The 25,030-nt window shown below is 38.7% G+C and overlaps 4 protein-coding genes across 4 annotated transcripts; 2 read left to right on the top strand and 2 right to left on the bottom strand.

Annotated features, from left to right (window-relative positions):
• The first annotated feature begins 390 nt into the window (after positions 1–390).
• On the top strand, positions 391–5,708 carry LOC134668738 (nucleolar protein 11). Its single transcript, XM_063526178.1, has 5 exons — positions 391–632; positions 763–927; positions 1,578–1,784; positions 2,692–2,827; positions 4,630–5,708. The coding sequence occupies exons 1-5, from the start codon at positions 501–503 to the stop codon at positions 5,694–5,696; spliced, it is 1,707 nt and encodes a 568-aa protein (XP_063382248.1). The 5' UTR covers positions 391–500; the 3' UTR covers positions 5,697–5,708.
• A 2,721-nt stretch (positions 5,709–8,429) lies between these two features.
• Positions 8,430–9,799, bottom strand: LOC134668735 (RNA-binding region-containing protein 3). The gene has a single exon (XM_063526177.1). The coding sequence runs from the start codon at positions 9,740–9,742 to the stop codon at positions 8,441–8,443; it is 1,302 nt and encodes a 433-aa protein (XP_063382247.1). The 5' UTR covers positions 9,743–9,799; the 3' UTR covers positions 8,430–8,440.
• Positions 9,800–11,911: 2,112 nt separating this feature from the next.
• On the top strand, positions 11,912–14,757 carry LOC134668734 (chitobiosyldiphosphodolichol beta-mannosyltransferase). The gene is made up of 5 exons (XM_063526176.1): positions 11,912–12,567; positions 12,930–13,210; positions 13,455–13,740; positions 14,130–14,247; positions 14,652–14,757. The coding sequence occupies exons 1-5, from the start codon at positions 12,023–12,025 to the stop codon at positions 14,745–14,747; spliced, it is 1,326 nt and encodes a 441-aa protein (XP_063382246.1). The 5' UTR covers positions 11,912–12,022; the 3' UTR covers positions 14,748–14,757.
• Positions 14,758–16,178: 1,421 nt separating this feature from the next.
• Positions 16,179–17,133, bottom strand: LOC134668493 (NHP2-like protein 1). The gene is made up of 2 exons (XM_063525941.1): positions 16,921–17,133; positions 16,179–16,620 (listed from the first exon to the last, which is right to left on the bottom strand). The coding sequence occupies exons 1-2, from the start codon at positions 16,921–16,923 to the stop codon at positions 16,231–16,233; spliced, it is 393 nt and encodes a 130-aa protein (XP_063382011.1). The 5' UTR covers positions 16,924–17,133; the 3' UTR covers positions 16,179–16,230.
• Positions 17,134–25,030: the final 7,897 nt, after the last annotated feature.

Here is a 25,030-nt window from a genome sequence, read left to right as displayed (position 1 = left end):
AAGATAATCACTTGAATTTTGGCAACCCTAATTAGCCGAAAGGGATAGTGCCATGTATTAGAAAGGGATAGCATGATTCGACCCTGAACCGCTGTCAAACTTCGGTTTTGTAGGTAGCTTCCTTTCTGTACGGTAGTACTATTATTTATTCTGTGGTTTAACTCCAAAAGCTGAGCATGGCAGCACTACTAGCAAATACTTCGGTCTACGAACGTCATTTCGTTTTTTACCACACGCACATTTGAAGTTTGTTATCTGTTTCTAGCTCCAAACTTGGGTGGTCGACTGTACCTACACAAAATTGAGCTATTCGAGCTAACGTTAAAAACGACTTTATCATCATACATTCACTATATGACAGTGACAGCAGAAGTCGTCAGAATGGACAGAATGACAGTTTCATAGAGTTCATGGTAATGCGAATACAAAACAGATCCATGTGCTTTATTTCATTAAAATCCATGCTATAAAATATTTGCGACGTGAATTTGTCGTCAATAATGGCCAAACTACAGAGCTACTATGTGCTGTGTCCCCTAATTGATCAGAAGAGTTTCCTCGGAATATCACAGGATAAGGAGGAAGAAACTGTTGTTGTTACGTTGGGACGCAATGTGGTCAACAAATACAGGGTAAGTAAGCTTTTAAATATCATAAAGAAGCACTATAAATGAAAGTTTAAGAAATATATTTACTATATATTCATATAACATGAATTTCTACTTCAAAGTGAGGTTATGTTTTAAAATGTTTACAATGTAGCTTACAGATCAGAAGCAGACGGGAGGATGGACGTCCAAGGATCACATCACGGCGCCAGTCATTTACGACAAAGAGAACAGTTGCTATGTCGGTGTCTTTAACAATAATACGATAAAAATGTGGAAGGACGATTCAGACAATTTGGATAAAGTTAAGAAGTATAAGGTAAGCAATACTGTGTCTGTTTCTAGCTTTACTAGTGAAATGAAAAAGCAGGTAAATAATATCACTTTGGTAAAGAGGGTTTCATGAATGTAAAATAACATTTATTTACAAGTATCTCTTTCATATTTATTATAAAAAATGGACACAAACTTGAACTTGATGGCTCTAGATACAGGCATTATCAGTTATTTCAACTGCCTGCCTGCTTCACAAATAATAATAAAATAATAAAATAAATATCATGTTGTTGAATGTATGTTGTTTGCTTAAATGCTATAATATTAGATAAAATTTTTGTTAGAAAGTGCATTTTTTTGTTCTAAAAATAGATTCCTCATCCTTAATTTATCCGAAAATGATATATCACATGCCCTTATAGGTATAGTTTTAGAAAAATGTAGCTCTAAATGAAGTGCGGCAGTGTCGAACTTCCCCCCTCCCCCCCACTAATTGAGAGGTGGCTCTCGATGTCTCCCGGTCTGTATCTACTCATGACCAGCTAAGAATCAACTGTGCCAAGTTTCAGCGCATAGTCACAAAGTGCAAGGTGTCGTGCACTAACAAACCAGCTATTCGCTTTTGAGTAGTTTGCAAAAAAATAAGAAAAGATTTTTGAAGTCCTTGTCAAAGTTCAACATTATCTTTTTCAGTTCCCACTCCCGATTTTCCGAGTACTACGAGGGCTGATCATCTTTGCAAATGGAAACTGTGCGTCCCTGACGTACGCGCTCGAAAATCGCAACTCTTACGATGGCAAGGCGACTATTAAGGATGCTGACGAAATTGTGGCCGTCAGCACTTACAAAGATCGCGTGAACAACATATGCTGCATTGTCAAGAATAAACAGGACTATGAGGTGAGATATACCTACACATGACAGTAAAGGTACAAACTGAGGGCCTACCGCGAACCGCGTTCGACGTGTTGCCTCCCTGTCACACTTAGGTACGAATTTACAAGTGCGACAGAGAGCTAACACGTCGGACGTGGTTCGCGGTAGGCCCTCTGAGCCCACGCAACGTAACGTATGTATGCAATGCATTATGAAATTAGGACCCTGAAATCTGTATGCTTAGAAACACTTGTCATGAGTTGCGTATGAATGACAAGTATGTTTCTAAGCATACAAATTTGAGGGTCCAGATTTCATACTGAATTGCGTACGTTGCGTACGTGGGCTCAGTTGGTCCCTACTTTAAGGGCCCCTGGTCCCTGAGTTGGCGAAGTTGTTCTTAAGGCAACTATCAGAAATGCTGACGAAATTGTGGAGGTCAGCACATTGAAGCAGAGCAGAATAACCAGGACTATGAGGTAAGATAAGATAGATGCATGACAGCAAGACGACTATCAGGGATGCTTATGAAATTTTATAGTCACTAAGGAAAGGCAACAACATAATGCTATGTTGTCAAGAGTAGGATTATGTTATGACTCATAGCTTATGTGAGTTATGAGGTGTGATACTAGGTGCAACATTTGCAACATGGCTGCAATAGAAAATAATCTCCATGTTGGCTCAGTGAGGGGAAATAATGCCTTCGTCAAATTGAAAGATCCCTGACCCTGTCCCTCTTCATTTTTAAAGTTAATATAGTGAAATCTTCTCATCGGAAGATCAACGCTGGAAATCGCCAGCAACATGCTGAGATGGGGCCATTTCGTGACACTTTATTTTTCACTATGTTCTTTATGTATGTCTATTGTCTGTGTGTTTACCTACGAATAAAAAACTATTATATCTATTCTACATATTTGTGTTTCAGATTATACAGTGCCCGTTGAGAGTGGAGTTAGGAGACATGGACAAGTCTAAGCTGCAACGAGTCAAGGTGACGCGACCCAACGTGTATGTGGTTGGTCAGCTTATCCACGCGCCCGAGAAAACGGTCTACATCCTGTGTAAGTGATAATTGTTTTTCTCTAGATATAACTCCAGCCAGAGGTGTAGCGGAGTTTTACTATTAGGGGGATGTAAAGATAACCTCGCTACATGGATCTCTAAAGCATAGTATAAAATAGCTACTGCAATGACCATGAATCAATACACTCGATGGGCGCACAATTCCATCTCCTCTCAATCTCGTAGGTATCTCTTGTTATGAATGTAACCTCAACTCTCTCAGGGAAAATTAGAAGGGCCCCAAGTCCCGTGGCTTATATCGGTGGATGCACGGCACAACTGAATCTCCACAACACAGGAGATCTCGTCGTGCATCCCGCAACTCATATATTCTCATAAACTCAGAATCTCATATCTCTCTCAACTCATATGCGATGAGTACTGAGGTGGGGACCATGTGGTCCCCGACGAGCCTCCACAACAATCCCTACAGCTCATCCATCAGCCTCCATATAGAAACCTCCAGTAACTCAAACCGATAAACTCTAGCCACCTCACTTGGAAATACATTCAAACTCGAGCTACATACAAAGAATATCAGACAATTCTTCAACTCATATAGATCTCAAGGTCGTCGCTAATTCAAGGTCACTACAATACCCATATATATCAAAATATAGATATGTTTCGCTTACCAAGAATCTCCTGTACGTGATGCACGCGCCACGGCGTCACCACATCTTACGTACCAGAAATTCAGACGACCTCTCTCAACTTGTCTCAACTCGGTTCCCGCCATCTTCCTCGCTGTCAAGGCTCCTCTTCACGTTGGGCCAACGCCAACGCCAACGAGGGACGCAGCCATGCGGTAGAATGAGATAGCAATATCACTTGCTCCCTCTAACGCATAAATGCGTCCCTCGTTGGCGTTGGCGTTGGCCCAACGTGAAGAGGAGCCTTCACACATGACACTGGCCAACCTCGATTGCCAGTGTTACCAGTGAAAGTACGCTAAGAGTGACAGATAAGATACATACCATAATAAGAGTCTTCGCGATCTCCGCGACAAGAGGGTCACGGGACGCACGCTTGACGCTGACTTCTTCCTCGGTCCGAGCCGAGAGTTCCTGGCCGAGGATCGCGACCATGTATGCTACGTCTCCGTCTCCACAGTGTGCGATCATAGGCCATATGGGTCACGCACTGCATGTTGCCGCCAACCACCCTCTTCACAACATCAGACCATCTCGTGGGTGCTTTTCCTCGCGCTCGCCTGACCTCCATTTGGCCCAAGATAATCTGCCTTTCTAGGTCGTGTTGACGCTGACGCCGACCACCATACCGACATACATAAACAAATGTATGGCGGTCGGCGGCAGCGTCAAACTTAGCAATATACTACCTGATACAGCAGTTCGTAAACCTTATTACAAAAAGCATAAGGTCCACGGATGGACAGTTGAGAGCTGTACGCCCGTTAGGCTGACGTGGCAATTCGTACTTTAAAAGAAGGCGGACAAACAACATCAGCGCTTTCTCTACTACGCACCTACCTACTCAAAGTTACATATGTTGTCTCACACACACTCTCTCACAACTCATCATCCTCTGAGGCGGCGAGTGCGTACGCTCCGTGCGTGCGTGCGTGCGGTCCTGGTTTAGGTGTAACAAAGTTACCTTGCAGGCATGAATTGCGCTAAATAGGTGCCAAAATCAAAGATGAAATGCGCGTGCACCAGTACGGCTACCATCAGTTTGGCATTGACATAAACGCTATCGTGGACGTAATTTACTTTCTATGCATCTCGTATTTGTATGTGAAAGCAGGAATAAATACAACCTTTTTTTTTTTTCATTTCAGGGAGCGACTCCAAAATGACCGCATACAATCTATCCAGGCGCTTCTGGATGTCTATAGGCACCATCCCGTGGGTGTCCGCGCCTTCCCGCGTCTCCCTCAGCTGGATGGGCCAGAACCACATCGTGGCCTTCGGCAGCAACTCGGACCGCGACGGAGCGATCATAGTCGCCTACAACGTCCAACTCAACATCGGATCCTGCAAATATCCTATGAAAATGTACACCGCCGATGCTAAACTGTACTGTTTTGATGAAAGGATTATTCTCGAAGCTTCAAACCATATCGGAATACTACCCTATGTCATTGAAGAGAAACGCCACCTGTCGAGCTTACTAGGCTCGCATGAAATCGTCGAAGATGATTGCTTAGAAATTGCCGATTGGGGATCTTCGACAAACAAATCCGAATCGCAATTAACTTGGAACGGTAAACCGTTGAAACAGGGATTATCTGAAAGGACTCTTTGTGCACAAGTCATTAATAATATATTTGAAGAATCCAACATTGATTGTGAGAGAATAATTGATATTTTAAAGGAGTTTAAAGATGTCCCTGAATCAGTGGTTGTGCTTTTAATAAACCATGTAATGAAAACAATTAATGAAATGAAAACGATTAAAGAAGATGGTTCAATTAGCAACAAAGTTGTTGCTGCGTATAGCAAATATGTGTCGGAGTTTAATCTTCTTGACTGTCTACTTGGTATAACAGTTAGCGATTCTTTCATGCTAACTTATCTAAGGAGTAATATGTCTATGGATAACTCTCTATTCTTATTAGCATATGTAGCATGTTTGCTAAAGACAGGAAAAGGTGTGGAAGTTGAAGAAAATAAACTTTTGGACTGGTGTATGGTGCTTATGGACGCTTTCTACCAGCAATACTTGATGACGAAAGACGAGAAGGTGACAGAGGTGCTGACGCAGACATTAGCGGTCATTAAAGACCTAATTCAAGACCTAGACGTGGTCAATAGCACTATTGCACTGATGCATAAACTGCTGTATACTAAAACAGTTGAATCTGGTGAAGATTTACCGTATTCTATTGAATTGTTGGAAATATAAGTATCATTTCTACATTCTGTTTTATTAATTCAAAGACTACCTATACCCTGGGTGCATGACGATCTATGTATTTGTAAAATTATAGACAAGGTCCTAGACTAGACCATATAGGTATATGGAAATAAGACTTCTCTTCAATGTCCCTATCTAGTCCCTGTCAGGGGCGTATTTATCCTAGGGCCATCCAGGCCATGGCCCGGGGTGTCAACCCCCGGGGGCGGCATATGCCGCCCCTGGAGATTGCATTGTTTTTCTTCCTTGACTTGTGGGGCGGCGGAACGTATTGGCCCGGGGCACCAAATTTCAAAATACGCCCCTGGTCCCTGTAGTGAATACATCAATTTACATAAGAAAAAAATTGCTAATATCATTTATATCTATGAGTACTGTGTGGTGGGAGTATGCTCCCCAGCAGCGGCGCACTTTCAATGATTATTTCGTTTCCTATCACCGGTACAGCCATAAACATTTTAGGTACATCATTTTACCATATAATTCATTGGTATTCGTTATGGTGGCGCCGCTGTAGAGTAGCACACAATCCTTTTATGGAGACTATGAGTTCCTGTTATTTTCTAGCCTATGTGTGTTACGTAATTAGTATAACAGGGAAGACCATTATTGGAATTAAAATCAACAAAATCAGAAACTCATCATCTGTGAAAGCAACAGAAATACATCATCTGTGAATATTTCAGCTGTCTTAAGTTCATGTTCTAATAATTATAACTATCATAGTTCATGAAATACAGACTGACAGTGGAGCCTTAGTAACAGGGCCCCATTTTACCTTTTGTGTGGAACTCTAAGGGCCCCCCCACATCTGGCGTCTTTCGAGCGTCGGCGTCTACAATTCTATGGCCGACGTCGACGCAACGTCGACGCAGCGTCGACGCAACTGCGCAGCGACGTCATTTTCCAAAGCGCTGGACCGACGCCGACAGACGCCGCTCGATAGACACCAGATGTGGGGGGGCCCTTAGAGTTCCACACAAAGGGTTCCCCTAAAAATGAGAACGAGTTTAAACCTAAACACTGGACCATAGAGAGCAACAATGGAACACCTTTGATGGACAAGACGACAATTCTGGAAAGGTGGAGAGGATATTGTCAGCAGTTATACTGTGATAATAACACTTTATGCGAAGAGGAAGAATATTTGGACTACGCAGAAAGGGAGCCCGATATCCTCCTGCACGAAGTAGAGTCTGCCATCCGGAAACTGAAGCATAAAGCATGCGGCAGTGACGGAGTTACCACGCAAATGATTCAGAACTTAGGACCGGAAGGAGTAAACATTATTCACACAATCTGCCTAAAAGTCTGGAGAACCGGCCAGTGGCCGGAAGACTGGACAGAATCATCTGTGGTGCCCCTGCACAAGAAAGGATCTACCCGCAAGTGCGAAAACTATCGCACCATTTCGCTCATTTCGCATGCCAGCAAAATTCTCCTACACATCCTGAACAAAAGACTGGAATCCTTTATAGCGAGACAGATTCCACAAGAACAGGCAGGCTTTGTGAGAGGAAGAGGGACACGGGAGCAAATCCTCAACATTAGGTTGGTGATAGAAAAGTGTAGGGAACATAACATCAGTGCCGCTATGTGCTTCATAGACTATGCAAAGGCCTTCGACTGCATCAGCTGGAAGAAAATGTTCGAGGTGATGAGCGAAATGGGGGTGCCAGATCACCTAACCTTTCTGGTCCAAAACCTCTACCTCAGTGGTAGATCCAGGGTGAGGATAGGGGAGTGTGTGTCTGAACCTTTCCAATCGGAACGCGGGGTGCGTCAAGGATGTATCCTGTCACCGCAATTGTTCAATCTAATCGGTGAACATATCATGCGTAGGGTTTTAGAGAACCAGCAAGGCGGGATACGCATTGGCGGCTACCTCCTGAATAATCTGCGGTTTGCTGATGACACCACAATCATAGCCTCGACGGAAGCTGAACTCGCCGATATACTGGACCGGATTGATCGCATCAGCGCAGAATATGGTCTTCTGATCAATCGAAGTAAAACCAAACTGATGTTTGTCAACCGGAGCGGCCATCCACAGAGAACCAACGAGCTACGTGACCTTGATTCAGTACGCAAGTTTGTTTACTTAGGATCACAAATTAGCGATGACGGGGACTGTGATCAGGAGATAGTCAGGCGAGGTCAGATGGCAAAAGCAGCAGTGAAGCGACTTGAGAAGATCTGGAGGAACCGAGGAATTAACCGCAAAACAAAGATAAAGCTCATGCATACCCTAATCTTCTCAATCTTCCTGTATGCTTCCGAGACTTGGACACTGAAAGCCCGGGCACTTAGAAGGATAGACGCGTTCGAGATGTGGTGCTGGCGCAGAATGCTGAATATATCTTGGACTGAACGCCGCACAAACGAGTCTATCTTAAAGGAGCTCAATATCACCACAAGGCTATCCACCATCTGTACCCAAAGAGTCCTCAAATTCTTCGGCCACACAGTCAGACGCGGCACGGACACGCTAGAAAGGTGCATTATTACCGGGAGTGTCGACGGACGAAGGAGTAGAGGGCGTGCACCCAGTAGATGGTCAGATGTGGTACAAAATATTACCCAGACTTCGCTCCAGGCAACAATGCAGATGGCCGAAGATCGAGAGGCCTGGAGAGCAGTGGTAGGAAGAATAACCCATAGGAGTCACGTCCCTCAGACATGAGGTCACAACCACGAAGAAGAAGAAGAAAAATGAGGATTAAAACCAGTTTTTATTGAACAGTTTTATTAGCAGCTCTTGCAAACTGCACAACCATAGGTTTCTCTTTCAGCATATATCCATTAGTCTCGTTAAGAGCTTTCTCTGCCATCCTCTCGGAAGGGAATGTCACAAATGCCTGTCCCTTCATTCTACCCTCTTGCATGACTCTTACATCAAACCCTATCTGCTCTTCTTCTGACACACCTTCAATGTAACGTCGGTAAATTCTCTTTAGCTCCTGTTCAGTTACTGACTTTGCTAAATTCTTAATATAAAGCCTCATTGACGGCTGTCCCGGATGATAGTTCTTAAACACCTTCATTACTTTCATGTCGCTTCGTGATATCCTGTTACGTAGCAATTCATTCTTCGTTATAGTAGGTAGATCTGGTTCTTCCGTAGGAGCTTCTTCCTCCACAGGTTCATCCTCTTTCTGAAACTTCCCAAGTTCTCCGACAACTTCTGTTTCCTCAGATGCTTTCTGCAATGCATCTTGATGAACAACTAAAGATATTTTTTTAGGCTCGACTGGTGCAACCATTTCAAATACTTCTTCTTGACTGACAACTGTTTTCTTAACTTTAGGTAATACAGCTGTTTTTAGAACTGCAGCTGGCCTCTTTCTAGTCACTGGTAAAGTATGTTTTCTCTTGCTCACGGCTGGTTGGTGATGTTTTTCACGCTCTGTCTCATCGCTTGATAATTCTGATTCCGGTTCACTTTCAGGCTGCTCTGGTAAATCAGGAACTGGTATTTCCATTATTTGATCAAGGAAGAACTCTCTAAAAGTTTCCTTGAAGTAGTCCATCGCTTTACTATTCTCATTGAAAGGTGTTTGAAGACACATTTTGTTCATTAAGTGTAAAGTTTGAACATACAGTGGTTTGTGTGATACTAAAGCATGAATAATGTTTATAATTATTTTTGGGGATATATCTGGGTATTTGTACTTTATATAATTAAGAGGAGGCTGGTAAAAATCGACTGAAGGATTCCAAGCGTTTAACCTTCTAAGGAATTCTTTTACATGTTTTGTAGTGAGTGAACTACGTTCGTCATCGTCTTTCTTTTGCGTCGCTGGTTCTTTCTCGAATGAATACTCAACAACCAGCCTCCTATTAGCTATTTCGAGTTGATGCAGACGGTATAGAGACTGCTGAGCTATGTGTTCGGAAGAAAAAGCGGCGAAAGTATAGTTCCTTTTGGAAGAAGGCTCCCAAACCTTTTCGGCGCCAAAATGCTTTAACAGTTGCTCCTTTTCTTTAAGCGTCAACGCCGTGGGAAGGTGCCTGATTATTAGTACCTTCGACATTATGCAAAATAACTACCACGCAAAGCTCCGCATAATAAATCACAGTTGTTTTGGTTGGTTCTGGTTTTTATTGAACTTTGAAGTTTAGACTTGACATGACAATTGACACGAACATGTCATTTAATGCACGTTCATTTATCATTTGGTTTTACAGAAAAACAGTGGTGTTCTACTGGACTGGAGTTAATTCTGCAAAGATATTCTAGTTGTTATATAAATACAAATTTATGTTTATAACAATATTTAATATTATGTGTAGCTATGAAGCTATTTTAAAATTTTGGTTTACTCTTTAAAAAAAAAATCTTTAATTATAATGTAGTTTTCGAACGCACACTAGTCCAACGCCAAGATAAATGTTGCAAGAGCATTAAAAATACCCTTCTCATAGGGGAAAAATATAATAGTAGTAGTAGTAAAACACTTTATTGTTCAAAAAACAAAACAGGAAAAATAACATTCGTCATAAATAAATAAAATATAGTCGGGATGCTTTGGCATTATACGTCTAAACTAAAGCAATAAGCAGACACGACAATTTTTCGCATATCTGATTAAATTGACAATTCAATTTTAAGGTGCAAATTAAATTGGCCAATCGTCGCTGCGTAAATAACGCATACCTAGTACTTTAAATTAACAAATTTCCTAATCCATAAAACACCACAAATTTATTTACCAATAATACCCTACTATACTTGCTATACTTATAGTCGAAATTCCTTATCATGAAACATCTAATGGCCATTATACCATTAGGTCTTTAAATTTTTAATTACTAATTTCAATAGTTACCACAGAGTCAAGAGATAGGTGCGACGACGAGCGAAGCGAGGAGGAGCGTGTTAGGTTGACCGTGTAGTGACAAACAAAATATTTTAAAAGAACTTCATCTTTAAATTAATAGATAGCCGTTTTCTTTTTAAAATGTGCTTCATAAATAGTTGCCAATATAATAATTCAGTTGCCAAATAAATATTTGGTACCTGCCTAAAAATAAACAAAAGCTGTAACGGCATTAAAATACAACTCATATTGATATATTTTAAGGCTCCGTTTTTGTTGCCAAACTATTAATTTTAGCACCCATTTCTATTATTTTAAACTACCCAAATTCGATTAATTAGTTACCGTTACCGGTTAAATACGTGCCAAATTAAATTGTGAATTTGATCTGACTGTGCGTAAAATTCTTCCACCTGGACACCGACCAATACTGACTATCGCAACACCTCACAGGCAAACACATAACTCTAAAACAGCGGTCGGCAACCTTTTAGCAGCCAAGGGCCACATAGTAGTTAACGAAGATGACGCGGGCCGCACTTTGGTAATATTTGAGACTTTAGCAGACATTTTCGTTGGTCAGTATTACATACAAAATAGCCAGGGAGGCTCGCGGGCCGCGAGCGAGAGGTCGGCGGGCCGCATTTGGCCCGCGGGCCGTGGGTTGCCGACCGCTGCTCTAAAAGGACTGCAAACATATACAGGACGTCGCAAAGAGTAAAACAAATAGGTATGTAAGTAAATGGATATGGTGAGCCTCCATTAGATGATTGTAATCGTTCTACCTACGAGTACCTATATACATATACAGCATGGGCTGGTAAAACCCGTAAAATTTTAACCACGCATTCCTGTCCTGAGGTCATAAGGAGAAGGAGCAAATAATTGTATATATGTTTTAGTCAGATTCGGCAAAAAAAATAGTTAATTTTTTTTGTTATTGTTGTTTTGTTTTTTGGTGCAAAAAAATGATTGGCGTTTTTTGCATACGACACGTCATTTCTTTTTACTTCAGTTATTACAGAAACAAATGTTCACAAGAAATGTCATAATCTCTAAACGAGACCGATTTCATAAAACTTTGTATGACATTTTAGTAAGAATACGCCTTTAAAATCTGTCGGGTTTTATAGTTATACTAAGAAAAGTCTGCAGCGATTTTTATAGCCGACGCAGTGCAAGTGTTATTTTAAACGTCAGACTTCTATCAAATAATGACATATAAATAACATTTACTCTGCGTGAGCTATCAAAATCGATACACTTTTCTAGGTGACTACTTTGCCAGCCCACCGTGTATATGCAGTAAATTCGGGAAAAAGTTCGTCTAGCATGGCATCCCTTAATACTGCTGCTGTCATGCTTGTCATGGCATAAATGTCAAAAGTGTCACATCTGTGCTGTGCCGAATGTCGTGTCCCTTGTTTTGAAAAAGTTCCTTCTTTCTGAAACTTAATATATCGTAATCAATATACCAATCTAAACTTGCACACCATGACTGAAAAACCGCAAAAGACTGCAAAAGTTGTCGTGCTTGGAGACATCGGGCGCAGTCCACGAATGCAATATCACGCTCTATCACTCGCCAATAGCGGTCTAAATGTAAATATAATAGGCTACTTAGACAGTAAACCACTACCCGAGATATTAGAGCACGAGCATATCACGATAACAAAGCTGTATCCATTGGTATTTAACCGAGGGCCGAAGATAATTCAGTACGCGATGAAAGCGATATGGCAGACGATAAGTTTGCTTCTAACATTGTTTATAACCGGTAAATGCCATTATCTGCTGTGCCAGAACCCGCCTGCGATCCCCACATTGCCAGTTTGTAGGTTCTACTGCTTATTAACTAAGACTAAGTTTATTATTGACTGGCATAACTATGCGTATTCTATAATGGCTCTTGCTTCGCCGAATAGATGGTTGTTGAAGGTAGCGACGGCATTGGAGAGGTACTTCGGGCAATCCGCACACCACAATATGTGTGTGACATATGCTATGAAGGCAGATTTGATCCAGAACTGGGGAATAGAGTAAGTTGGTTAGCTATTTCATCATATAAGATAAAGGTAATAGGTAAAATTATTTGATAACTTCAGTAATTAAATTAAATTGTTTGTTTGTAATTATCACTGATAATAAGTGAATGTGCATAACACTTGTCGCCCAGTTGCACCTAAATATTGACATCAAATAATAATCTTAAACTGACTAATAGGCTTTAGACAGAAAGGAAACAGCAATGAAATTACACAAATTTGCAACTATCTTAATTTATTTCTCAAGACATAAAAATTATAACAGTGTCAAGCATAATGATGTCAAGCCTACCTTTTCTTAGCATACCTCTTGCTTAAATTCCTATGAACTTATCTCATTATTAACCCATTTTCAGGGCAACAGTCCTCTACGACAGACCTCCAAAAATCTTCCACCCTATAACACTAGAAGAAAAACACCAATGGTTCCTCAAAATAAGTCAGCAATACCCCGAGTTCAGCTGTCCAGGGAGAGAACTGCTCAACCATCCTGCGGGAGACATGGTCACAAAGACTGCATTCACTAACTTTGTGAACAACAAGGTGGAGATGAGGGCAGATGCTCCTGGACTTCTTTTTAGTAGCACTAGCTGGACACCAGATGAAGACTTTGGAATTTTGATGGAAGCACTTCAAGGTGATTTTTTACTGATTCATGGATGTATTTCTTAAATAAACACAACTCAGGTCAATGTCAGGCCTTGAAACATAATAATTCATAATAATTTGACGGGGGTCAGGATTCTCACACAGTAAGAGTTCTTGTAATATTCTGCAACTTGACTTATGACTTGATAGCTGCCTTCTGCTCTTGTAACATTGCAAACACAATTCTAAATTGTTTTAGAAATAGAATCTTAATAAACATGTAAATTTTTCAGTTTACGAAACCACATTCGACGTAACGAAGAAGCTGCCCAAACTGATCTGCGTAATAACCGGTAAAGGGCCAATGAAGCAACACTACATAGACCTCATCACCTCTAAAAACTGGCAACACATTAAAGTAGTCACGCCTTGGCTGGAAGCGGCTGATTATCCCACCATGGTGGCTAGTGCAGACCTAGGAGTGTGCCTTCATACCAGCTCATCGGGTTTAGACTTGCCAATGAAGGTTGTGGATATGTTTGGGGCTGGGTTGCCAGTGTGCGCGTATGAGTTTAGCTGGTGGGTTAAGTTTTGCAAAAATTTAATGTTTGAAAAATTTGCCCATGCATGATTTTAGTTACTTGGGCTGTATCAATATACTTACTTGTTAAGAATCACTATTATTGTATATAAGTGGAAGAATTTAGATAGGTAATTCAGTCCTTGTTCTTTAGAGACATATAACAGTATCCCTCTCTTTTGCCTAGCCACAGTCATCACTGTCTTTTCTACAGAAGTTGCATAAAAAAATTCTTCTTGCATAAAGAAAAGCTGGAAAAGATCTTGGAAATTTCAGATAAGAAATAATTAAGTAAACTTTCGTTTTAGTGACGGAAAAAATCGGATCCCCATATAAAATTAAGAGAAATTTCCGCACAATTTCTTAATACGCAAGTTTTTCATTTCAGCATTGATGAATTGGTAGAAAATGGTGTAAATGGATACACATTCAAGAATAGTGATGAGCTCTCGAAGCGGATTATTGCATGGTTTGAAGACTTTCCCAATAATCATGAACAGAATAAGGTAAAATTCATATTTTGTTATTGAGACTGCCTACAGTCTATTAACGTGAGTGGGGGTAACTTACCTCAGTGTAACTCAACCTCACCTCAGTGTATGTTGCTCTCAAATTGATCCTAGATGTTCAACTTGGTTTTACCATTGTTGCTTTGCCGGTAATGATATCGGGCTGTACCCGCGCGCGTCAGTACGTCTTTACGGTCAAAAGGTTAAAATGTAAGCTAAAAGGTTAGGCTAAAATTTACCTTAGATTGCAGTTAACACCATATGCTGCATTACCTGAGGAGTTATATAGAAATCTTTTCATAAAATGTAAACAATGTTTAGAGTCTGCTAGAGGCAAAGGCTTAAAATTATCCTCTTCTTGTAAGCTACAATAAATCCATATTTTATTGGTGCTTTTGCAGGTAGCAGCAGATATGAGAAAGGAGTTAGAAAAGTTCCAAATGTCTCGGTGGGAGAGCAACTGGGATTTGCGCGTAAAGAAATTCTTCCAATTTTGATCTCAACTTAAGGACTGTATCGTTTATTATAAATACAGATAAAACCTGGTCTAACTGTTGACGTGTGTATTATTTTGTATTACTATGTTCTTAAGGTATAATCTGGGGGTATTTTTAAGACATATCTGATATAAGAATGTTTTACATTTATTTTATTTTAGGGACTTTATGATGATTTTAATACCTTCTAGCAAATGTAATTCGGACAAGCCTATCGAGCTTAATTTGAGACTATTTCACCGATTCCTTAGTACGATTTAAAGAAACAAAAGGTTAATATGCTGCCAAAATATGCCATCTAAGTGTCCTTTTCATGATTGCTCAATTGAACATCCACAGAATAAATGTGGTGTATTTTATCTTTACATGAAAACGACTTTTTATGCAACATTTTGGATTCCCGTCAATTTCTGACGCCAGGGAAATGACGGAAACAGCTAAAAGAATCTACCGAAATCCAAAGCCTAACGGACATTCATGGCGTTGAACCATGGCTAGAACAGGTCGATAGAAACGCTCCATGATGGTTATATTGTATACCAAAGTCGGGGTTGTCGTAAGTAACATGCCATATTTTCAAAAAGGCCACCAAGCACAGATCCAAAACTTTTTTTCCAACTAAAAGAAATGATTAGACTATGCCCAGATGTTTCGCTTTACGAATCATATGTAATTGCTGTTTACATAGTACGATTTTTTTTGTGTAATACTTATCTTGTTCGCAAACCGTAAATTTTCTTGTAGTATTTGTCCGAAATCGTTGTAGTTACTCGGGAGGATTGGGTAAATATTGTCCAAACCATATGCTTTACGTGATCTCCCAGGACGAAATGTTACTTATTATTAAAGCACTAATTAAACTATATGTGTAATTTTTTAATAAAAACATAATACCAGAAAAAACGGCTAAGTAAAGTTGTATTTATAATAAACGATACAGTCCTTAGATGAAAATTATTATTGTTAAATTGTAAATTGGGGCCAAATAATGTTAATATTATTATGATATGCAATAATAAATGTATTTTGTTATGTTTGTTTACTTATTTCAACTTGGGCTCATGACCTAAAGTAATCTTTCTTGGATACTTACCTATTATTTAATTTGAAAGAGTAGCTTAAGTAACTTACATTACAACTTCAAGTACAGAGTCACAGCGAGACGACGCAAATTATTTGATGTAGTCTGAATAGCCTGATTCCTAAATTATACTCCCATCCAAACACTAAGTAAAGGGGGTGCCAGGAAACAGACCGTGTGTAGGGTGCTATGCACCATTATCTTCAGTATGAAGAAAGCTGTTGTCTATGGATCTAAGCCTAACACACTCAACCTAAGAGTACTATGTATTGACCATGAAATAATAATTAACTGCAAACCAGACTTTCATGAATCCACCCGTAAAGGTTTTAAACAAAGAAAAAAACAAAACAGTTTAAAGCTTATTATATTTAAGAAAATACATCTCTTTTGCACACACTCTTACACTAAAAGTCTTTCAATTTCTTGCTGAATACTCTGAATCTGAGGCTTCAGTTGCGAGCCTTCATTAATTGTAATAGAGCACGCCACGATAGGGCGGGAGACTCCGCACGCACGGCCCAAAGCTTGCTTGGACCGGACAAAGACATAGGGAACATTCTTATCCTCACAGAGCAGCGGAATGTGTAGTACAATCTCCAAGGGCTCTGCGTCAGCAGCCATAACAATGAACTCAGCGAGCCCTCTGTTCAGGGTCTTCGTAGCTTCATTAGCACCTTTACGAAGCTGCTTGTAGTTAGCTGCCTGTTGGACCAGATTCAGCATCTTGCTGGTCAACGGCGCGTCGGCCAGCGGGTACGCTTTAGGGTTAACTGCCGCTTCGGTTTCGCTCTGAAATAATGAAGACAATACGAGTGATAAATCCTTGTGTTTAAACTTTTTGTTAGAACTTTTTTGTTACCAATAAAAGAAGGGATATCCATTAATATGTTTTAAATTGAAACCCACGTTTGTTCAGGGTTTCATAACCAAACGCATGTGCGCGGTTAATATATAACCTCAAAACTTTATTCACTTCTCCGACTTATTTACGTTTCCTATTTTTATAGGTTTTAAAATGTTAAGGAAAGTAGAAAAAATGCTAACCTTCTGTAGAAAGCGAACATCATAACAATAAACACGTGGACTTACCATCTTGCTTGTTTTTGAAGAGTTTGTAAAGTTCAAGTTGCAACCTCTCCGCGATTTCTCGCTTCACTGAGGAAACGGTATCCAGGAAGGGTTTGAAGAAAAAGTAATAACTGTTATTACTTTCACCGCGTGGGATAGCCAAAAGAAAGGACAGAAACACGAGGAATGCACAGTAAAAGCACAAGTAGCCGAAGTACCACAACCAACGCGTGCACGAACGACGCTAATGTGACACTGACAGTGACTGTCAACAAAATGTCATGTTTTTATTTTTCTTTTAAACTGTTTGAGCTACAATTTAAATCTCTGATCTTCAAATTTATTGCACAGTGAGAATGGAAATTTTGTTATTTCCCTCCAAAGAATATAATACTGTTTCCCTCTCTACCACTAGAGCTTGCAAGAGTGCTAAAATGCATGTAGTTGGTCAAACCAATTTGTCAGTCAGTTACAACCAGGAAAACTATACTCATCCTCTTCTTTTGGGTGCTAGTACTAGTGTAAGACAAAGATAATGTGATTCTCTCTATCTATGATTGAAATAAGACAATCCTTTGACGACTAAGTTTAATTCCCTAATCTGGTTACTTGATTAAGAGCTGATTTTCCAGTCCCCAGTTAAACAGACGGATTGGATTTATTCCAGGGATAACACGATTCTCATAACTTTAATTAATTCGTTGAAAACATTTTGAAATAGTTACCGGACGAGTGAAATGGTAACTGAACAATCAGCCCTTAACACATTCATTGCCACTAAGGCTCCATTCGCACGACAGCTTGTTCAACGCGCGTTAAAAAAGCGCTTGAATCTGTCTCCACTCTATTTAAATTCGACTTAACGACCAAGGCTTAAAGTCGAAAATCCAACAACGCTTGATAAAAAGCATCATTTGTGTCATTCAAACGCTTTTTTAACGCGCGTTGAAAAAGCTCCCGTGCGAATGGGGGCTAAGTACTACGGGTTACGCTCGTAGCACAAAATAGATAGGTACAGAAATCAATCTACATACAAAGCGCGCTCGAGCAACGCACACATAGACACTACTCACGGACACGATATCTCGGACCGGTTGGGACCACTGCGAGCGCGAGTGCCATCAGCTTGAGACACGCCTGTGAACTTTTTTGTGCAAAAATGGAGAAATAAAAAAAAAAATATTATAACCGTACAGTGGACGGTTGTTTAAATTCAACATTTAATGACAGCGTTTTACACAAAAATAAAACGCTAATTAAATAACTTACCCTATTCGGAACCTAATAATAATATTGAGAATGGCAACCCTGTTGTCGGTCGTATTGTCCTTTTCTAGCATATACGTCCCTCTCTCTCCCACACTCCCACCACACAGCAGTTTGCTTTTTGGCGGTTGTCGCAAAAAACAAATTTCCAACTCATTGTCTCAAAATTATACATATTTACACCAGGCAGGATTAAAACTTTAGGTTCCGAATAGGGTAAGTTATTTAATTAGCGTTTTATTTTTGTGTAAAACGCTGTCATTAAACAACTGTACCGCTATTCGGAACCTAATAATAATATTGAGACGTGTTTGTTATCGCCTGGTGGTGGGAAGACGCCAAGCCAATGTGATTATACATGTACTTATTATGTATATGTAATATTATTATATTACGAGTGTTTAATTAATTATGCAGTACACCCTTTATTTTAACACCTGTGAGGAGAGAGGTATTTAGTAAAGCATACAATTTGATATTCCATTATATTATGATTATGATACTAACTTAACATTTTATATACGTACTTAATGTACTTATAAATGTTCAAAAAGAATAAGTGAGTCACCACAAGGGTGCTATACTTAATTACTTAAATGTAGGTATGTGAAAATTAGGTAAAAGAAGATGTGATAAGTCAGTCTACTCTTCAAAGAGCATACAACATCTGTTATAAGGAGTAATGTAATTCAAGTATGAAAAGATAAAAATAATAACGTACTAGAGTAGTTTTTATTTATAAGTCGCAATAATAATTATCTATAATAGTAAAGTAAGCAGTTGCAGGAATATAACAAGGACAGGACCTTTCTTATTTCCAGAATCCCTCGGGATTAGGTAGACGAATATTTTAATTATTCGTTATATCACTATCACCACAAACAGAGTTAATAAAATTAGGTACTTATTCAAATGTCATAGGGAATCACTAAATTTATTTAATGACTGTAAGCCATATACTTGGTTATAGGTTATAGTTATAGCTATAAAATGCATTTAACCCTTTTATATGCTTTACTAACGAGAACGCAAGTCACTGTACATACATAAATAAACCTTACTTAAAAGTGTGAAGGTTAGGTACTATGAGAGCTTAAGCCACAACACTCATTGTTCACTGCGCTGTGGCACTAGTTATGACGCTTTGTGGTGTTCTTGTGTAGAATTGCCACAGAACTTTATCAATAATATTTGCAGAGTCATTCTAATTAAATTCATGTTTAGCTATCATAACCTTAATTTTACTCAATAATTTGTATATATGTAGTAAGAGTAGTTTCTTAGTGGTTTACTTTATCTGGTGCCTACTGGTAGACATAAGCCTTAAAACTTTATTGGTTCTGACCGCTAAAGTGGCTTAATTTCTGTAAACTATTCATAGACATTGCTTAATTCTGAATATTCAGTTTTCTCTATTCAGTGTGTAAATTATAAGGAATCAGATACTTACTTAATTCGAAACCCTAGCTCATCGCATAGGTGCTTTTAACCGAAATACAAATTTATGTGCTTATTTCGTGATTTTACATTATTTGCTGTGGGAAACCAGGGGGTTCCCGACCATTTGCCGGGCGCCTGTGGCCCCAAAGCCAACAGCGCAGAGGCCCTTTAAGAGGGACCTATTTTATCCAATGCTAGAATCAACACTTTGTCGAATCTATTAGATATTTAGGTATACTTATCCTCCTTATGAACTAAGGATAATTGTTACTTGTTTATATTTCAATAATAGCAAGATTGTAAATTATTTTATATTCTGAAATATAATATTACTTAATTTGGGCCAGTGTACTTTTGTATACTATATCTCTGGCCTACTACCTACTATATAGGTTAGTCTAATAACATCCCGCCTCCTGGGAGGCAATATACAGAGTTCTTGGATATATATTCACGATATCGCTAAGTGTGTGGATCTAGTTTTCCGACACTTGACTGCATGAAATTATTGTGTACATTTTTTACAGGTCTCGAGCAAGAAGGGTACCTATATATAGGTTGAGGTCCTTAACTTGTGGATTTGGTAATAGGAGCAAGACACAGACGGGGTGTAAATTAATTGATCCACCATGTTTCAAGAGATTCATGTGCATTGATGCCTTCAAGTTACACTGTACAGACAGACTATATAACTCTTTTGCAGAGTTTTGCCAACATATTATAATAAATGACTGCATTTGTTTGGGTGTACTTGTTCCACGACAAAAACATATTTATATATATTACAATGTATTTTTGAAAAGTACTCGCCTTTCAAAATAGCTTCGCCTTTTCGCAAGGCTTGCTGCTGTTTCACATTGTGCAAAGCAAACAGTATCGCAATGCTATAATTTTGTATAAATTGAGAACTAGAGGGTCATGCCCTAGACGTGACCGCCCAGAAGTTATACTAGAATCGTTCGTGCAAACCATTAAGTCACTGTTTATTAAAAACCTTATGACTGGGTACATTACATTCCACGGTGGGTACATTTGTTAAACGTATAGTATCAAACTATGACGAATAATGATAAGTGAATTATATAAGTGATAACAATATTTGGTCCGTGCATAGAAGCACGTGCCTTTGAGATTAGTGCATGGGTAGTTTAAAATAAACTTAATCTGTGCATAAGAGCACTTACGATCAAGGTGGTTCGAATCCTCAAGTTTCACAAGGCAGACATAAGGGTGTAAAATAAATCATTCATAAACGCCCCGTTAGGTCAGTTTTGTACATTTTTATTTCCAACATGCTTGTGCAGCACATGACAATTTTCCTATACCATGCCAGTCAGGGATATAATAATTAAATAGGTACCTAACCTTGGTTATGTCGTGTACCTACATAGGTAGGTACTCGTAAAAATGTTAACTGAAAGACTAGTGCTCTCGAGGCAAATATAATTTATATTAATTTCTAGTCTGTCATAGCAGGCATAGACTTCAAAGGTTTTTAGATATTCATAGGGCCGCTAAACGGAACCCTTTGTACACCTTGAGCAGGCTGTTTGTGCTCTTGTAATTTTATTTTCACACCATCAGTGATATTAAACATAGCTTATTTCAGAATTGAACCGTAAGCTATGTTGTGTCGTGAGCTTAAGTGAGCCTGATTTAATTAGAGTCCACAGATTATCTGGACCTTGGAGGATTGACCACACCTTATTCTAAATATCAATATTCTGTCTGGGCTTATGGTCGAATTTAGGTGACTAAATCTCTTAGTATTATCTATGCCACCAACGTTATGAGGCTTAGCGTCTCTAGACCACAATTTTATATTAGGGTGCAAAGATTTTTTCATCTTTAAAATAAAAATGAGTCGAGATAGGCCTGGAATCTTAGGTTATTTCATATCTATTATATTATAATTTTAGAAATGTTAATTATTCCAATTTTGAGTTTAGCCAATAGGGTGTCCGGGACCCTTAAAATAGATTGGTAAACAAAAATGAAACCTCGAATAACGAAGCCTATTTCGACTGATTTTTACCCAGAACATTATTTTGTTAGAACCCTTTTCACTTGTCCTTTGTCCAAAAGGAGGTATTTACATATTCATCTTTGTTATATTTTTATGATTGTGGCCTACTCGCTCGCCTGTGTTATGACCATATCATTTAATTTCTGACATGCCTTGCGCAGGCTTATATAGGTTGTAATATCATCATCAGTAACTTGACATCAGTTTGTGAATGAATCAAAGATTCTTTGGCACACCTTACGCAGGTGGAAACATGGCAGCCTTGCGCAGGCTTAAATAGGTACACAACATATTGGTATCATCACAAATAACTTGACGTTAGTTTGTGACTGAATAAAAGATTCTCTTAGGCACACCTTACGCAGGTGGAACCATAACAGACATAGCTTAAGAATATCATTCAAATGAAGTTTATGTTTATGGGTAATATTCCCTTAGTTGCGAGTTCTTCGCTCGACAAGGGGAAAGGATTTACTTTAATAGGCACTTTTAGAAAGTGTCATTCACGGTGACGAGATTTGCCATGACTAAACTTTAACTCTACAGTTAGCGAATATAATTTGAAATTATGAAGCAAACCACGCGTCTTCGTCAATGAATCAATCTAAACATTCCCATATTGTTAATGCCCTTTCAAGTCACAGGCTTCCGATTTTATTTAAAACGTTTACAAGTGTAGGTACTATTTATGTAGGTAGGTACAGTGGCGGATTTGCAGTCTTTGCCGCCCTAGGCCCCAAGCCTTGTAGCCGCCCCTTTCTCAGCATCAGCACCCATCATATTGACTACATTTAGATCAGGCAACTAAAAGATATATTATAGAGGAAAATGCTTGGGACACATTTTTTACTTAGTAACTTTTTTGGACTCGTCAGGAGGTGAACATATCAAAAAAGGGGGGTCTGGTTTGAAGGTCACATTTTTCGGTTTTTCGCTTATTATTTATTATAATAAGCGAAAAAAAAGATATAAGCGAAAAACTGAAAAATGTGGCTAATGGCTACGGCCGCGGACTTTTGATATGTTCACCTCCTAGATAGTCCAAATAAAGTTAGGTACAAAGTCAAAAATTTGTGTTTCAAGCATTTCCCTCTATAACAAAACTTCCGTGAGACACAGACATATTAAATATATTAAAAACGGGTCACTCACATATTTTAAGCCGAAAAACGCTCGACATGTTTCACTCCGTACCGAGGAGTGTCATCAGGAGTTTGCGTTTACGGTGACGGACCGGCGCAGGCTGCGGGCCCCGTACTGCCGCCCTAAGCTAAAAGGCAGTTTTTCGACATTTTGCCAAAATGGACTTTTTGTGATATTCGTAATGTAGAGATCGAGACGCATCGACCACTTTGGCCCGTTTTCCGATAAGTGGCTTAGTTTTCGAGAAAAATATCGTAAAAAGACCGTATTTGCACTAATTTTCGTTCGTTCCTAGTCTAAAAAGCGACTATTTGACAAAGCCAGGCTAAAACAACGTATATGCAGCTATACGTTTTTTTACGCTCTGGTTTGCGTAAAATCTTATCCACCATATCTAGCCTAAAATAACGTATAAGCCAAAAACTAGGCTAAAAATACGTAAAAGACGCTATACGCACTTTAAGATTAGGATCTTTAGCAAAATTTTAGATCTGATACTAGTCAAAAAAATCGTATAATATTTTTTTTTGTTTAAATGTCTCATACGCCATTTTAGCCTAGTATCACTTAACTTTTTTACGTCACCATAATAGTCTTTAGAAACGTATAACTATTATACGTTCTTCTTATTTTGTATGGACGTCGTATTAAACGCAAACAAACTTTTAAAATGGTTGAAAGTGCGTCTAACTAGTCTATAACGCAGTATATGCTCCAACCTTCGTCATGCTCCCCGCGCGCCGAAAGACACCTTTACGCTAAGTAAAAGCCGTCAGCCGCAAGCGCAGGCTTGTGGCTGCCGGAATAAGAGCGGAGGTGGCTTTTTGCGCGCGAAATATTGACCGAACGCCAAGGTTAAAAAATACTTTATTATTGCATTACCATCATATGTTATCAATAATATGTAGTGTTTACAATTAGTATGTACCTTCGAGTATTATCATTTTTATCAAGGTATATACTTTAAAAATGCCTCGCAAATACTTCCGCTCGACAGCAAATACGTCTTTCTAGCGTAGTTTGTGATGGTAAAATTGTTCATACGTACTTTTCTACAGCAAACGTTGTTTAAGTTTTATTTATTCATTGGACGGTTTGACTGCATTTATTTAAATAAAATCAAATTGATATTACAGCTAATCGTATCGGGTTTAATTCCTTATAAGCCAAGTAGGTATTTGACATTATGAAGAGTTTAATGAGAATTCTTACGGGCAGTATAACATTTTCCGCCTAAGTATTTAGATAACCAGGACAAAGGACCATGGGCATCTTTGTATGGAACCTGGGTCCATCCGAAAACCAACTGAGAATTAAAGATAATATTATATACACATATATATATATATATAATATTTTACTTAAATGAAATACTTAAGTAGGTTTTATCTAGTTCATATCGCACCAATAGATTTCGATAAGAAATATCGTAAATTAATTACTGCAAATTATATTACGTTTTATTTATCATAGTATAAATTTATATATTACAGTACTATCTATTACGTTTTATAAAAAAACAATATGTATCTTAAAATAGGTTGGTATGTTTGTGTATTAGATAATAGTTGTATGTTAAAATAGTCAAAGCTATGAGTTTGTAATCTAATAGAAAAATAATTTTATTGTGAATCTAATTTTTAATTACAACCGCTAAAAGGCGTTTTAGAATTAAATAAATGACAGAGTATGTGCAGGAATTAATACACTCGTATTAATTTTATTGCTAATGTAGACTACATAATTCGCTAACGTATTACCGTGCGATGAAATTCCATGCCTATTGATAACAAGCTAAAATAAATATTAGAGATGCCACGAATTCGGTAAAACATTATGTATTTTTTGAGTTACGTGTATAAAAATACTGGTCACCTACAAAGATAAATGTTTGCTAAGATTTAAGTCAGCAGCAAGCTGGGTTCTCCATACAACTGTAGTTACGCTCTCATTTTAAAACGATTAGCTAGATTGCTCTAAAACTTTGTACTCAGTAAAGGATAAGGTATATCTATGCCTGTAATTAATGTGTAGCTTCAGATACCATGAAAAAAATAGAGCGAAAATAAGTTTTTCATACAAAACTTATTTTTCCTCTATTTCATTAGTTTTGTTGGAATATATAAACTAATTAGGTACTGGCATAGATATACCTCATGTCATTGTATGTGCAATTTAGTACAATCCAACACGTTGTTTTAAAATGAGTACGAATCTCCGTTTTTATGGGAAGTAAAAATTCGGCTGAGCTTACTG

This window comes from Cydia fagiglandana, chromosome 11, assembly GCF_963556715.1.
Source record: "Cydia fagiglandana chromosome 11, ilCydFagi1.1, whole genome shotgun sequence".
NCBI lineage: Eukaryota > Metazoa > Arthropoda > Insecta > Lepidoptera > Tortricidae > Cydia > Cydia fagiglandana.
This window is presented reverse-complemented; position numbering and strand designations above follow the sequence as displayed.

What these genes read in the sequence shown, in the direction of transcription:
- LOC134668738 (XM_063526178.1), top strand. Translation starts at nt 501, where the DNA reads ATGGCCAAACTACAGAGCTACTATGTGCTGTGTCCCCTAATTGATCAG. An exon ending in ATGTGGTCAACAAATACAGG is followed by an intron (nt 633 to 762) that starts GTAAGTAAGCTT and finishes TTTACAATGTAG; the next exon opens with CTTACAGATCAGAAGCAGAC. An exon ending in GAAAACGGTCTACATCCTGT is followed by an intron (nt 2,828 to 4,629) that starts GTAAGTGATAAT and finishes TTTTCATTTCAG; the next exon opens with GGAGCGACTCCAAAATGACC.
- LOC134668735 (XM_063526177.1), bottom strand. Translation starts at nt 9,742, where the DNA reads ATGTCGAAGGTACTAATAATCAGGCACCTTCCCACGGCGTTGACGCTT.
- LOC134668734 (XM_063526176.1), top strand. Translation starts at nt 12,023, where the DNA reads ATGACTGAAAAACCGCAAAAGACTGCAAAAGTTGTCGTGCTTGGAGAC. An exon ending in TGCGCGTATGAGTTTAGCTG is followed by an intron (nt 13,741 to 14,129) that starts GTGGGTTAAGTT and finishes TTTTCATTTCAG; the next exon opens with CATTGATGAATTGGTAGAAA. An exon ending in ATAATCATGAACAGAATAAG is followed by an intron (nt 14,248 to 14,651) that starts GTAAAATTCATA and finishes GTGCTTTTGCAG; the next exon opens with GTAGCAGCAGATATGAGAAA.